The sequence below is a fragment of the Rhineura floridana genome, chromosome 1 (assembly GCF_030035675.1).
Source record: "Rhineura floridana isolate rRhiFlo1 chromosome 1, rRhiFlo1.hap2, whole genome shotgun sequence".
Classification (NCBI taxonomy): Eukaryota; Metazoa; Chordata; class Lepidosauria; order Squamata; family Rhineuridae; genus Rhineura; species Rhineura floridana.
In genome coordinates, this window is record NC_084480.1 from 283,717,759 (window position 1) to 283,734,269 (window position 16,511).

The 16,511-nt window shown below is 42.7% G+C and overlaps 1 protein-coding gene across 4 annotated transcripts in view; it reads left to right on the forward strand.

Annotated features, from left to right (window-relative positions):
* The first annotated feature begins 14,373 nt into the window (after nucleotides 1–14,373).
* DPY19L4 (dpy-19 like 4) overlaps nucleotides 14,374–16,511 on the forward strand; it is a 59,228-nt gene continuing 57,090 nt past the window's right edge. For all 4 annotated transcript variants that reach the window (XM_061603196.1, XM_061603226.1, XM_061603216.1 and 1 more), the window contains exon 1: nucleotides 14,374–14,603. In XM_061603196.1, coding sequence (XP_061459180.1) covers nucleotides 14,591–14,603 — 13 coding nt within the window. In that variant the 5' untranslated portion in view covers nucleotides 14,374–14,590. The remainder of the gene's footprint in view (nucleotides 14,604–16,511) is intronic.

Consider the following 16,511-nt stretch of genomic DNA (forward strand, 5'->3'; position numbering starts at 1 on the left):
CATCTAGTCTAAAGCCCTGCTGAATGCAGGGTGCAACTACAGCAGAACCCTAAGCACGTTTACTCAGAAGTGAGCCCAATTTATTCAGTAGGACTTACTTCTACGTAAGTGTGCATTGGCTTGCATCCATACTGAATTCATGGCAAAGCCGAGGTTTGAAACAGAGACATCCTGACTTCTAGCATGGGTTCTCAGTCATTACGCCACACAAGCTTTCATTACACTTGTCCAACCATCAGGTTTTGTGTCATACATCTAATTGGTCTCCACTATTAATTATTACAGGAATCGCTGTCAAAGCAATTGTAGGTAGCAACAAGCCATTTAGGGCATAAGAAGGAGGAAACAAAATATTGTGAATCATCTCTCTGGCAAGTCTACACACGATAGGCAAAGAATGCACCTTCAGCCGGAAATTTCCCAGGAGAAAGCTTTTACGCAACAGGGTGGGGCTTTGCATCATGGCAACCCAGTTCATACAATGTTTACAAATGGCAAGCATTTGTACCAGGCATTTCACCCAGGGTTTTTTTTGCTGTCCCAGTTCTCTCCTAAGATCACTTAACTTGTACAAAAGAGGAGCCAGTGTGACGACAACAACAACAACAACTTCTACTACTACTACAAAATGTTATCTGATGTCTAAGCAACAGGATGCCATGCTGACCATGATTCAGAAAGTGTGGAAATAATATGGCTTTCCTGCCTACAGTGTTCTCACAGCCACACCTTGATTTCTTTATGACCTCTTTGACCCACTGTTGCTTCTCAGAAATTACACCTGAGATTTCCAAAGCTGCCTGAAAACTGGGCGTCTACATGCTTTAGGAAAATTGGGAAATTCTAGCTGACACATGATCCTTTTTAATGTTTGAAGCTCAAGGATATATTTATTACTGTTTACTAAGTGGAGGATAAAGCTATCAATGGCAACTAGCCACAGTGGCTATGTTCTACCTCTGAATGCAGTTGCTGAGAGTCACAAAGAGGGAAGAGGGCTGTAGTGCTCAGGTCCTGCCTGTGGGTTTCCCACACGTATCTGGTTAGCCACGGTGAGGACAGGATGCTGGACTAGGTGGACAATTGGCTTAATCCAGCAGGCTGTTCTTATGTCTCTCTGTCTACATGGGGCTTGCAGTGATTTCCCACTCAAAGGGCTGACAAGGACCATATCAGGTTAGCTTCACCAATTCTGGAGCATCGGGTGCTCCCAGGGATTTAGATTTTAAAAGGATCTGCAAATGGCTGATATAAGTGGAAATTTTATGTGGACTTTGTAGTCCACTTTTTAAAAAAAAAAAGTTTGTATCATGCTCAGGTGATTATTCGATGTAACTGACTTGTGCACCCATCATCTTCATATGATTTTTTCTTTTAAATATGATTTCTTCAATGTGATGAGGTCTATAATTTATCACATCCTGTGGAACTTAGCTTTCAATTAATTTCTAGAATTGAAAATCTCTCTCATCTCATACTAGGAATGACATGTTCAGCTAGCACACTAAAATAATGTCACTCTTTTGATGACTATATTAAAAATGGTTGCAAGAACCTGGCCTAAATCTTTCTCTGTCTCTGATATACAAGTTCCTCTTTCCAGAGCTTGCTCTCATAGTGTGCTTTGAACCAGAACGTTCAGATTTATATAAAGCATTTTTCTACCCTCTTGGTTAATCAAAAAGGCTCCCAAGCGGCTTAGAAGACCAGTAGTAAGATAATCACTGCCCTCAGGTTTACAATCTAAAAGACAGGACACACAAAGAAAAAGGGATAGGGAGGGAGAATTAAAAAGCAAACTCAGGCACTAGTTCATAAAGTTACATTTCTTATAATGACCAGCTGGGATTCAACCAGTTCAGGTACCAATTCCTCAGTGGGACCAACAGAGCCTTGAGGAGAGATCCCCACAGCTGGAAACTCCATGGCCTGGAAGGAGTCAACGGCTGCAGAAGAAGGCACTGGCCCTTTACCTGGTCAGGAGGCAATAATCGGGGGAGGGGCGTTTTCAAGTAACTGACTATGTATACCCCCCTCCTCAGTGGTGGCCGGTGCCCATTGGAACTGGTAGGGCGGAAGGTAGGACGCCCAACAGCAGGTGGAGCCTACTGTTGACCATAACATGCAGAGGCAACTAATTCTACATGTGTCCCCATCCTCCCTGCTGAGTTCTACAAGGACAACACTGAGACCAAGAAGGAGGAATCCTACAGGCAGGGCCACCCTCGGACTGGTTACAAATAAGAAGGCAGCCAGGTGGGGGCTGGCTGAGGGCAGACTGAGGTTAGTGGGGCAGTGGCCCCCTTGCCCTAAAAAGCCAGCCTCTACTGCTCACTTGCTCCAGGCCCTTGCTGAGACAAATCTGGATGTTTGGCCTCAGCTGCAGGAGTATTATTTGTGGGCCTCAGCTGCAGGTGTATTATTTGTGGTCTTCAACTCACACCTTGATCTTCCTCCAAGGTCCAGCCCTGCTAAAGGAATCAGGAACTACGAACCTCCCCTTGTTTGGGCAATCATCCCTCCTCAGCGGTGGGCATCCTCGCAAATCATGTCAGTTTGCAAACATTTTGTTGCAAACATTTTGTTGCTGATGGTCCTGCCCCTCTAAGTACTTAACATATTTGTAAACTTTCTTCTGAGACAACACCACAGCAGATCAGCCAATGGCTCGGGTGCTTACAAGCAGGCAGCATATAAAAAAAAGCTAAATATACATGTTAATAAGACATTCATTACGTTTAGGGATGGGGAACCTCAGGTCCTGGGGCCAAATGCGGCCTCCAGACAATGGTGGCTGGTGGCTCCATGTCAGTGGGGCAGTAGAATCCACACTGTGTTTTACTCCAGACTTTGAAGGAGAACCTTAGACAGCTCCTTGAAGGTTCAGACTAAAACCCAGAGCAGATTCCATTGCCCCACTGACATGGACCCACTAGCTGCCATGGTCTCCAGGCTTCTCTTATGGTCCTTGGGACTGTGCTCCTGCTGGGAGGAAGGGCGGGATATAAATCAAATAATAAATAAATAAATAATATCCCCTCTTTTCAGGCAGTGTTTTTGCCTGGCTGGAACACATGCTTGAACTGTAATGTTTCTTGATGCTGGGGGCTGAATCTGGGACTTTCTGCATGCAAAGCAGATCTCTACCACTGAGCTATGGTCCTAAATAGAAGATAGGTGAGGTTAAGAAGTTTTCCACAGCTGGAATGTATCCTGCTGTACAAAGTTAACAGTCCCATACGTTGGTCTACCCACTTTTGCCTCTGGTCATGACCATTGCTGGCAAGCAACTCCCAGAAGGTTGTCCATAAAGGAATGTGGCCTTTGGCCCGAAAAAAGGTTCATTAGGCATGATGTAATCTGTTTTCTTTTCCACTCACTCTGCTTTCATTATTTTACTGAAGACAAAGGTGAAAGCAGAAGAGCAGCAACAGTGCCCTCTAGAAGCGCAAGAGTTTTTAGCAGCCTTTGATATTTTGAGGCTCTCAGTGAAACCATCAGCAGAAGCCACATCACTTTTTCTCATAATGACAGCAAGCCTATATATTCTTATATTATGCATGCATTTATGCATAAATATGTCGATGCCCTTGAATCCTCTTGGCCAGGTTTACTAGATGTAGCCAAACGCATTGAAGTACACATAATATTTTACAGAAATTAAATAAGGGTGTAGAAAAAAGGTCTATAGGTAATCAGGAATGAAACGGGGGGGGGAGGAGTTTTTAAATAAATAGCCAAGATCCAAATTAATTAAAACAATATTTTCAAGATTGGAAAATGTAGTTAGGTTAAGGAAGTACACATACTGGACATTTAAAATGTGTGGTATGATCCTAAGTGTGTTTACCCAAAGGTAAACTTCACTGGGATTAACCCCTTAGCAAGTGTGAACTGGATTGCAGCCTGAATCATACAGAATTAGTTCAAGCACTCTTCCTGCCAAACTGTTACTTTCTCTTATTTAAACAGGAGACTAAACAAAGTTATATGTCAATGAAATGCCACAAACAACAATTACAGCAAATATTTCAGAGGAAAATTTATTTCAGATTTCAGGAGGGGAGGGTTGAGATTCTCAGCAAGGTCTAAGGACCCTTCCTTGGATATATTTGAGATTACAATGCAACACAACAATGTGTTTTACAGTTTGATATGTTTACATTGGCACACCCCATAAGAATGGTAGCAATATTACCGACATTGAGCCAGAGCGAAGCAGTGGTTAGACTGTCAGACTAGGATCTAGGAGACCCAGATTCAAATCTGCACTCAGCCATGAAGCTCACTGGATGACCTTGGGCCAATCACTTTCTCTCAGCCTAACCTACTTCACAAGGTTGTTGTAAGGAGAAAATGGGGAGGGGAGAATTGTATATGCCACCTTGAACTCCATGAAGGAAAGGTGGACTATAAATGTAATAAATAAATAAAAAATATAAACACAGGACAAACAGAAACTCACCCTACCATCACCACCACATCATTTTTTAAGTCAAGGGATTTATGCATTGGGTATGCATGCTTTCTAATGGTGTACTGGTTTGGGTTTTGGACTAGGGTGGGGGAGAACACGGTTCATAAGCACTAATCAGCTATGGAGCATAAGAAGAGCCCTCCTGGATCTAACGAAAGACCCATCTCAGTCCAGCAGTCTGATGTCACAGTGGCCAACCAGATGGCTATGGGAAGCCCACGAGCAGGACAAGACAGAAACAGCACTCTCCCGCTTCTGCTTCTTGTTAACCTTCAATCAATCGCTCTTTCAGCCTCACCTACCTCACAGAGTTGTTGTGACGATAAAATGGGAGGGGGAGGAAGAACCTTGTATGCTGTCCTGAACTCCTTGGAGGAAAGATGGGATAACTACCAAAACAAACTGGAGAAAGCCCCACAATTGATTAATAATAATATTTGGCCCCATAGTTGTGGTAGGTTAGCAAAATTCAATCAAAACAATATTACGCTGGTGCCTTACTCCAAACAAATTAAACAGAATTAGTCTATCTCTATCTCCTATGTGATGGCAGAACTTGTAGAAAATGGAGAATGTTTTTCTACATGTGGTGATCCTGTAAAGAAACGTTTCAATATTGGTCTACCATCTTTCTTGAAATTGGCAACATTGCTAGACAATGGATCTTTGATAATTCTTTGGTTTTTAAGAATCTGATTGTTATGTCATCGCTACTGCCCGGTTAATCCTGGCAAAACATTGGAAAATCACACATCTTAACTTATTGGAGAGTTTTGGCATCAGGAAGTTTGGCAAACTGCCTTAGTGGAAACACTTACTTACGAAATTAAAGTGCAGTGGAAAGGACCTACAGCTGACATTTCATGAAGTATTGTATAAGTGTATTGAATGCACCTCATCTTCCAGGGACTGTTTTAGCTCACCTTCAACACTAGAACGTCATGGAGAATTGTACCAGGCTAGGGAACTGCAGATGGTCTGATTCCATTCTGGATTTTATATCCGCATTTGTTTTCTGACCTTCTTTTCTCTGTACACTTGGTTCCTGTTTGTTTGTCTGTTTACTTGAAAAAATCAGTAAAAACTTTTTTTTTTTAAATAAATGGTGGGTTAGCCAGAAACGTATGTACTCCTGAGGAATAATTACATGGGGTAGTTCAATTGATATGAAGTAATTGAGAAATGTGCTTAGTCTGCAAATGAAAAACAGAACATCATGATAAGCAGCACACTTCCAAATGTTTATATTGTGTTCGTCAAAAGCTTCCTTTTTGAAAACTAGTGTTTGAAAGAAAAATTGTTTCCCAGTAAAAGCAGCAAGAGTCTTGAGGCACTGTAAATGAAGAAATTGATAATAGCATAAGATTTGTGGGCCAGAGCCCACTTTTTCAAATGTGTAACAGACAAATGGGGCAGGCAAAAAAAGTGTTTACTATGCAGAGCCAAATGGAATCAAGATCCAGTGAAAGAAAGGGAAAAAGAATCGATCAGAGTGGGGGTGTCTGTGTGACCCTCCAAACTGGCAAAGCAAGATTTTTTAAAAAGCATAAACGAAGAACTAACAGAACTAATAAGGAGCAATTACTTTCTGTGGTGAGCTAGCACTCCCCACCTCTGTTCCAAGTCTGACAGTACCAAATCTACATATGAATTCCAACTCACTCGCCTCAAGCTGGGGTCTCCTTTTGAAATATTTTGCTGCTGAAGTATGGCAATTTTCAAGTCTGTCGCTGAATGCCCAGGAAGACTGAAATGGTCCCCCATTGTTTTCTGAGCATTGCTCTACTAGTGTGAGACTGCTGAAATAGAATTCATATGCAAATTTGACACTATCAAAGTTGGGTCAAATAGAGACTGGGAGCTGGGAGCGGCTAGCTCACCATAGAAGGTAATTGTCCCTGGTTAGGCATTCATGTACACTAATGATCTCTCTTTGCCAATTCATTACCTGTTAGGAGTGGGTCCCACACCAACTCTGATTGAATCTTTTACCCTTTTTCCTGGCTCTTGTCTGCATAGTAATAACCTCTTTTGCACTACTGGAGTCTTTGGGCCTCCTTTTTTAATGACTTCCCCTTCCTGTGTTTTCCATGCATCTGAAAAAGTGGGCTCTTATGCCACAATACATCTGTTAGTTTTTAAGGTGCCACAGGACTCTTTGTTGCTTATGCAGCACAACAGGTGAGCACAGTTGCCCCTCTGAATTTTGTTTCTCACTAGTTGATCTCACATAGGTCTTTAAATGAAGGTGGTGTGATCTGCTTACACTAGCTTTGCGGGTTAGATTTATTACTACTGCTACTGCTTCTACTAATAAAATTTATATCCTGCCCTTCCTCCCAGTAGGAGCCCAGGGTGGGAAACAAAAACCCTAAAAACACTATAAAACATCATAAAAGCAGACATTAAAATATATTAAAACAAAACATCTTTTAAAAAATCTTTAAAAAAATAGCTTTAAAAACTTCTTTAAAAGCACTTATTTATTTCAGTTTAACATTTCTGTATCATTTTTCACATTAAATCTGAAGGCAGCATAGAAAACCTTTAAAAACATGAACATCAATATTAACATTTCAGTACAGAAAACAATGCAGCAGATAACCCTGAGTAGAATTAAGGTCACAGCAACCCACTAAAATCAAACACCAGCACAGGCCTGTTTTTAAAAGTTTAAATATCTTAGGAAGAAGCATTTGGAATCATTCTTTCCAGTTACTTAAACTATGAACCCACTTTGCTCAGAAATTACCTGCAGTGCATTTTTTTTCCTGTTCCACTTTTTAAAAAAGTCAAGCTTCATTCAGAACTTTCACATTAGTGTGGGTATACTAAAACTGAGTGTGCTAGGGTTGCCAGGTCAGATGCATCCCAAACCCTGAGATTTCAGGGGTGGGCCCTGAGTGATGTCATGGGGGTGGGCCTGAGAGATGTCAGAGGGGGCCCCAAGTGATGTCATTAAGCATGCTTTATTAAGCATCAACGACAGTTGCTTGGAGTGTTCAGTTCAAACAAAAACATTTATCTGATTGGAAATTAAGTTAGAAATCTTAGGTAAAAGATGGAGCCTAGGTATTTAATTTAATTTAATCTAGCCTGCTTGCTTCAGGCAAGAAGGGTTTAAGTGCCCTTAGGCCAGGCCAGTCATCAGAAGGCCATTGTTGGAAGAAAGGCCAGTGTGGTGGAAATGTTAGATGGGAGTACTCAGGGGTAAAGATGGATGCCCCTGAAGGCTGCAGTTCCAAACACACTAAGGGACTAAGCCCCATAGAACTCAATAGGACTTACTTCTGAGTAGATCAGAGCTTGGAAGTAAATAGTTACAGGTAACAAGTTACTTGTAATTCATTAATTTTTTGAGGAACAAGTGGGTAATTCCTTTACATTTTTATTCTAATAGAACTAGGAGTAATTTTATTACTTTTGAGGAGTAATTGTAATGTTTCCAGCATTACTTTTGGGCATTCCTTGCAGGGGGGGGGGAAGCAGGGGAAGTCTTCTGTTCCTCTGATTTGTGGATGAAAATCATGTGCCTCAAACTGGGCTTCTGTGCAGCGTTGCTCTTCCCTCATGATCTGTGGGTGGGTAGGAGGCGATGAGGGAGGAGGTGGAGAGTGAGATGGGGTGGAATGGAGAAAATTATTTTAAAAAATGGATGGTGGTGGTGAAGAATGGAGTGGAGCGGGAAAGGAGCTGAAGGGCAAGAACATGGAAAAAGGAGGAGAAGGAGGCAGCAGCAGAATGGAGGTAAAAGAACTGTGGAGGTGAAAGAGAGCAAACAAAGTGGTCCGGTAGAGACCATCTGGGTAAAAATAAATGGAGAAACAAATAAAACCGACATGGTAGTAGGTGTCTACTACAGACCCCCTGGCCAAGAAGAGGTGGTAGATGAGGCCTTTCTCAAACAAATCTCTGAAATCTCAAGGAGGCAAGAAGTAGTAGTGATGGGGGACTTCAACTACCCAGATATCTGCTGGGAGACAAACTCTGCGAAGCACAAAGCCTCCAACAAATTCCTGATAGGCCTTGCTGATAATAATAATAATAATAATAATAATTTAATTTGTGGGTCGCCTATCTGGCCAATGGCCACTCTAGGCGACGTACAGTTTAACAACAATACATTACATCATAATAAAATACATCATAAAATACAATATAACAATAAAACAATAAAACAATTCCAGTACAGAGTAGTAGGCTATTCGTCGTAAAAATTTAACCCTCCCCGGAAGTCCCAAAGGCCTGATAATTTTCTCTTTCAAAAAGTAGAAGAAGGAACAAGGGGATCGGCAATCCTGGACCTGATCTTAACTAACACGGACGAATTGGTCATGGGAATTAAAGCGGTCGGTACCTTGGAGGAAAGTGACCACGTAATGCTGGAATTCGTGATTCTGGGGAAAGCCAAAGAAGAATAGAGTCAAATATGGACCTTGGATTTCAGGAAAGCCAATTTTAGCAAGCTCAGGGAAATGATGGGTAGGATCCCATGGCTAGATAGTCTAAAGAAAAAAGGAGCCCAAGAAGCGTGGGAGTTCATGAAGAAAGTATTACAAAAAGCGCAATCGCAAACAATTCCAAAGAGGAAGAAAAATGGGAGACGTCAGAAAAAGCCAATGTGGCTACACGGAAGACTGGTGGAGGAGGTAAAAATAAAAAAGAGCATGTATAAAAATGGAAGGAAGGACGCATCACCAAGGAAGAGTACCGACGAGTGGCTCGGGCTTGCAGGAATAGTGTAAGGAAAGCTAAAACCCAGAATGAGCTGAGGCTGGTGAGGGAAGCAAGGAACAACAAAAAGGGGTTTTTCAGATATGTTCGAAGCAAGAGAAAGACCAAGGAAACGGTGGGACTCCTGCTCAATGAGGAGGGCAAAATGTTGACAGATAACAAGGAAAAGGCAGAACTGCTCAACGCCTATTTTGCCTCCGTTTTCTCCCAAAAAGGGAACAGTGTGCAACCTTGCATCGGTAGCAATCTCAGTAAGGGGTCGGGATTGCAGTTCAAGATTGATAAGGAGATAGTCAGGAAATACCTAGTTAACCTAAATGAGTTCAAATCTCCAGGGCCTGATGAACTGCATCCCAGAGTATTGAAGGAACTTGCTGATGTACTCTCGGAACCTCTTGCCATCATCTTTGAGAAATCCTGGAGAACGGGAGAGGTGCCGGAGGATTGGAGATGGGCAAACGTCGTCCCGCTCTTTAAAAAGGGTAAAAAAGAAGATCCTGGGAATTACAGGCCGGTCAGTCTGACTTCAATACCGGGAAAGATATTAGAACGGATAATAAAAGAGTCCATTGGCAACTATCTAGATGACAATGCTGTGATTAGTAGGAGCCAGCATGGGTTTGTCAAGAAAAAATCCTGTCAAACTAATCTCATCTCTTTTTTTGATCGGGTCACTAGCTTAGTAGATGGTGGAAATGCTGTAGATGTCATCTATCTAGAATTCAGCAAAGCGTTTGACAAAGTCCCCCACGACCTTTTGATTAGCAAACTGGTTAAATGCGGACTAGATGGAAATACTGTCAGGTAGATTCACAACTGGTTGGAAAACCATACTCAAAGAGTGGTCGTTGGTGGCTCTGCTTCGGACTGGAAGGAGGTTTCGAGTGGAGTGCCACAGGGTTCTGTCCTGGGGCCAATACTCTTCAACATTTTTATCAATGACTTAGATGACGGGGTGGAGGGAAGCCTTATGAAGTTCGCGGATGATACGAAACTGGGAGGGATAGCTAACACAATGGAAGACAGGAATAAAATCCAAAGGGACCTGGATAGACTAGAAAATTGGGCTGAAATTAATAAAATGAAATTCAATAAAGACAAATGCAAGATTCTGCATTTAGGCCACAAAAACAAAATGCACAGGTACAGGATGGGAAATACCCGTCTTAGCAGTAGTGCGTGTGAGAAGGACCTTGGAATTGTATTGGATCGCAAGTTGAACATGACCCAGTAGTGTGATGCTGTGGCAAAAAAGGCAAACACGGTTTTGGGCTGTATAAACAGAGCTATAGTTTCCAGGTCAAGGGAAGTAATAGTCCCACTATATTCTGCATTAGTCAGGCCTCATCTGGAATACTGCGTTCAGTTCTGGGCGCCTCATTTTAAGAAAGATATAGACAAGTTAGAGCGGGTTCAGAAGCGGGCGACGAGGATGATAGCCGGTATGAAGAACAAGTCTTATGAGGAAAGGTTGAAGGAACTTGGCATGTTCAGTCTGGTGAAGAGAAGGCTGAGGGGGTGACATGATTGCACTCTTTAAGTACCTGAAGGGCTGTCACATAGAGGAGGGTACAGATTTGTTCTCTGCTGCCCCAGAGGGTAGGACTAGGTCTAATGGTTTTAAGTTGCAGGAGCGTAGATTCAGATTGGACATTAGAAGGAACTTCTTGACAGTAAGGGCAGTTCGGCAATGGAACCGACTGCCTAAGGAGGTGGTGGGATCCCCTTCGCTGGATGTCTTCAAGCAGAGGCTGGACAGCTATCTGTGGGAGATGCTCTAGCTGTGGATTTCCTGCTGTGAGCAGGGGGTTGGACTCGATGGCCTACAAGGCCCCTTCCAACTCTACGATTCTATGATTCTATGATTCTAAAGATGACAATGTGTGTGTGTGAATACTGTATTTGCACTTGGCACACAAAGTGGCCTCCACCACCCTCTCTGGCTACTGTGCTGCATTTGCAGTATTTTAACTTTTTTGCATCTCAGGGAAAATTGTTTGCTTGGGTGAGTGTCCCTTAATTGGTGGCAGGGCAGGGTCTGGGAGGTAGTTAAATAAGAGAGATTATCCTTGCTGGCTGAGTGGGGGGGGTTGTACTTGGTTTGACTTGCAAAGATGTGAGTAGTGGCCTCTGCCTCCCTCCCCACCTCCCTTACCAGCGGAGAGACCACCATTTCTATCTTATGGATAAAAAGAATTATTCTACTACCTCTGTATTTGCGTGTTTATTTTTAATGTTGTTTTAAGCTGCTTAGATGTGCAGTAGCCAAGACCAGTGCAATTGTAATGGTAATTCCTACTTTTTTGGGCCATGTAATTGTAACTCTAATTTATGACTTTTAAAAAGTAATCTTCCAAGCTCTGGTTAGATCTAGTTTGGATTGTGCTGTTGGTCAAGCTTGACTAGGGATCCTCTGCAAAGATATCCATATCCAAGCAAGGTTAGCAATCCCCTGCCTGGAATGCCCTGCCCCTACCTTTCATCCCATATAATAGTTTGTTGTCAAAACCAGTTGGTCATTGCAGAACATTTTTAAAAAAATCAGTATTAGTTTCCTTCATAATAAAAGCTGTGGTACCTAAGTAAGCCCTGACTAATTGCTTTAAAAGTAGGATTAGAGGGGGAGAGAAAGGTTTACAATACAAACACAATTCTTTACTATGTTCACTCAAAAGTCCCATTAGTTTACAGCATGCTCCTAACCATGCCTATTCAAAAGTAAGTCCTATTGAATTCAGTGAGGTTTGCTCCGGGTATGTGGGATTAGCATTACAACTTTACTCCCAGAAAAGAGAGTATTGGATTAAAGCTTCATATTGGGAAGGTTTTCAAAACACTGCCCTCTTCAACAGCCCAGGAAAATTTAAACTTGTCTGACTCCTGCACACAAGAAAGAAAAAGACTGAAAGCGATATACTTATTCAATTTATGAGATTTTCAAATAAGGTGGGGGAAAACAAGTTTCTCGCCTTGCAGTGGAGTCTAGCTACTGCCTGGAGGTCAACAAATCACAACCTGTCTTCACTTATTGGCTACAAACCTGAAAGGACAGGGTTAGAGCAGCCAGCTGCGAGCTCATTTAACAAAAGTTGTGGGGGGGGTGGCTGAAGTTTTGGTGAATATCTCATGAACCAGACCACCTAGAATGAAAGCTGAGAGTCTGGAGATTAACGTGACTCGCCCTGAGACCCAGAGAGGATCCTCAAAATCTGGAGTTTCTGGGTGAAACCAGAGACCTGGCAACCCTAGAATGTGCCATCATGTTTACTGAAGTGAGTGGGAAGACTTTCATTAATTTCAGACATCAATCTACCTCCAAGTCCTCAAACTATGAGCTGCTTCATATGTTATGTGTTTTCTACACAGAAATCATCCATGTATATCATAATGTGTGGTTATCACATATGCATGTTCCCACATGACAAATGAAAGAATCCCTAAGTGAAGGGTAGATGCATAGTACATGTTGATTCCTAAAATACCACCCATGTAGTCAACCCAGATCAATTGCTTTTTAAAAAAATTACATGTACATTCAGTCTTTTCTCCAAGGTGATCATGGAAGCATACATGGGACTCCCCACCCCCCATTTATCCTCACAATAACCTTATGTGGTAGATTAGGCCGAGAGATTGTGACTATCCCAGGGTCACCCAAGTGAGCTTCATGACTAAATGGGGATTTGAACCTGAGGTTTTGAGTCTGACACTGATGTGGGATCTCAGGTGCTGCCATATCTCAAAATTTCCTTAAATATAGAGATATGGAGGAACTCTAGCATGCAATGAATGTTACTCTGATACTTAATTTCTACCAGGAACTCACTAAGAGGATGCAGACTTGCATCCTCTATGCTGAAAACCTTTTCCCCTTAAGCCTTTTTTATTTGCAGGCTGTGGGGAGGAAGGGAGGGGTGAAATGTCACATCTACAACATACATTGAAAGCACATTCAATCCATATTAAAAGCAGAAGGCTTCCCTCAAAGAATCCTGGGAACTGTAGTTTGTTTAGGATGCTCTGGCTCTGTGAGCAGTAAACTACAGTTCCCAGTATTCTTTGGGGGAAGCCATATGCTTTAAATGTGGATTGAATGTGCTTTAAATGCATGGTGCAGATGTATCTGTTGTATGTGTGATGAAGGTTTTCTTTAGAACATAAGATGAAACTTGCTGGATCAGATCAAAGGCCCATCTAAGCCAGCATCCTATTCTCACAGTGACCAAACTGCAAACAAGGAATTTAACAGCACTCTCCTCCGGTACACAGAGACACTGTGCCTCTGACAATGATGGTAGAAAGGTAGCCATTATGGCTGATAGCCCTATTCTCCATGAATTTGTCTAATCTTCTTTAAAGCCATCCAGGTGAATGGCTATCATTACAGCTTGTGGGAATATATTCCGTTGTTTATCTACCATGTGAAGAATTGCTTTCTTTTGTCCTGAATCATCCAGCATTCCACTGTATTGGATGACCCCAGGTACTAGTACTATGAAGGAGAGAAAAGCTTCTCTTTTTCTGCTTTCTCACACTTGTATCATGTCTCCTCTTACTTGCCTTTAAATCAAAAAGTACCAAAAGTTGTAACCTGTCTTCAGATGGGAGTTGCTCCTGCCCTTTGATCATTTTGGTTGCCCCTTTTTGAACCCTGAATGACCGTGTCTTTCTTTAGACTTACTAGGCAGGTCATAAGAGTGTCAATTATTTGAAATTAGACTAGACTAGCCAGGTGTGAATCCCTGCTCAGACAAGGAGCTCATCCCCGGGGCAGTCAACAACTTTCTGCCTAATCTACCTCAGTTTACAGGGCTATTGTAAAATGGGGGTTACACCCTGAGAGCCTTGGAGGAAGGTCACTATATATATGAAAACTGGTTTAGCTCTGAGTCTAAATTGCAATGACACACTCTCTTGATAGGAGGTAGAAATAAATCTCATTGTAGGCCGTGGACTATTCACTTTCCTGATTGGGATTTGGTGTGTGTGTGTGTGAATGAACTTGCATCAGAAGCTTTTTAGAGGAAAGAAAGGTTGGGAAGTCTTCCAGCTTTCATCTAAGGTTGACATCGGGGCGGAAGTTGTGTACAGAGACTTGGCTGCGCCTCGGTACGTGCACGAAATACGTGCCGCCGGCTCTCTGGATCCCAGAGTAGGACGTTCCGCGTCGCCCTGAAGAAAAGGAAAAGATGCTGGATTGGTAAGAGGCGCGCTAACAGGAAGTGAGAGGCAGCCGCTCCTGTAGCCGCGGGGGGTGTGTGCTCGAGAGTGACCAGACGCTGAGCAGGAGGAACCAGAGACCCGACCCCTTAGGTCCGAGAGACTGGTGGGAGGAACCGTTTAAACCTCCTGAGGCTCGTTCACAGTGGGCGGCTGGAGATGGAGAAAGAAGGTGAGCGCTTTGTACAGGCGGCGTGTTTTCCTTTCCATTCCGCCCACCCCCACCCGGGGGCCAGTAAGAAGGCTGCGGGAGGCAGGGGTCGGGGAAGAGGAGGAGGATGGCGCTTCATGTTTGAATGGGGGGGGGGCACTGAAATGCAAGAAGAAAGTTGGGCACTGGGAAGTATAAGGGGTCGTGGGAATGGAGCTAGGAACGCCAGAACGGCCGGGGAACGAAGTTTTGCCTCTCAGTTTTTACGAATCCTTCTGATCTCCAGTGGAACAAATAAAGCCAAGCTTTTCATAATACAGGTGACAAAACAATCAGCTGGTTTTCCAAGAAGGTTGCCTTGCCGAGTATATTGTTCTGCACAGGAAGCACTTTGTGTATGAGGGAAAGAAAAAATGAAATCTGCACACGGAAAATAGACCTGTGCACTGATGGATTTGTGTGATGAGCTTTGTATTATACCTGGGCCTCCTGTTTCTTCCTACATGTGCCTTTGGTAACACATGGATGGAAGACCTTTCTGTGTGAGAATGTATAACCCACATTGGCTCTAATGTGTTATGGCACCCTTTGTATTCATCCTTCATGCCTTCTTAATTTTTAATTATTATTTGAAATGTGTATCCTGCCAATATGATTTGATAGCACTCCCAGGGTGGCTTCTAATATACAATAAATACCCAGTAAAACAAGGTTAAAATGAGATTATATTAGATACAGAAATAAATAGCACAAAATGTAGAGAAGTTGGCAAATAGGGATATGTAGGACAAAACATATTAAAAGCCCCCTATTTGATATATATGTATTTAAGAAAGGCATATGCCAGTTGAACAAGACATCGCCTTCCTGTCTAAGGCCTGTTGCAACAAAAAGATCTTGCATAAACCTCCTAAAATAGAAACAAGATGGCCTGCCAAATCTATTTGGGAAGGGAATTCTACAGTATGGATGCTACTACAGAAAAGACCCTGCTACTAATAATTTAGCATTAGGAAAAGACAGGCCATTTAGGGCTAAGGTAAAGGTTGACACTGGTGTTTTGAATTGTGTTTGGAAATAAATTGGGAGCCAGTGCCAGATCTCTTAGCATGGGTGTAATGTGCTCCCAGTACCTGCTGATAAGTGGGCTGCCACATTTTGAATTAAATGGAGTTTCTGAACAGTTCCGTGTAGAGTGCATTATCCAACCTGAAAGTTATTAAGATTCTCCATGTAGAGTGTATTATAGTAGTCTAGCCTGGAAGTTACTAAGATGCATGTGTCATGGTACCAATACACTTAGGATGATGTCTTTACACACCATGTGAAATCCCTACCTCAAAAGATGTCCTAAGCTGGTTTTGCTCCTACCTCAGCGGGAGAACTCAGAGAGTAGCACTAGGGGATGAGGTTTCAGAGCCTTGGCCGCTGGACTGTGGCGTGCCACAGGGCTCGATTCTTGCCCCAGTGCTTTTTAATGTCTATTTGAGACCGCTGGGTGATTTCATTTGGAGTACTGGCCTAAAATTCCATCAATATGCAGATGACACCCAATCTACTTGTCTTTTAAATCCTCTCCACAGGCTGCTGTAACTCAATTGTCCAAAGGGCTGGAGTTAGTAGGGGAATGGATGTCTAGGAATAAATTGAGATTAAATCCTGAAAAAACTGAAATCCTCCTGGTAGGCGATCAGACGAATTTAGGGATAACTCATGTGACTTTTAATCAAGTCTCTATACCCTTGAGTAACCAAGTCCGTAGTCTAGGTGTTATTTTGGACTCTCAGTTGACGATGGAGGCTCAGATAGCGGCCATAAGTTGGACCGCTCTTTATCATCTGTCCCTTATTCGTAAAATCTGTCCATTCCTCCCTAGGCATCTTCTACCGACGGTTGTTAGTGCCTTGGTTCTTTCACGCCTGGACTATT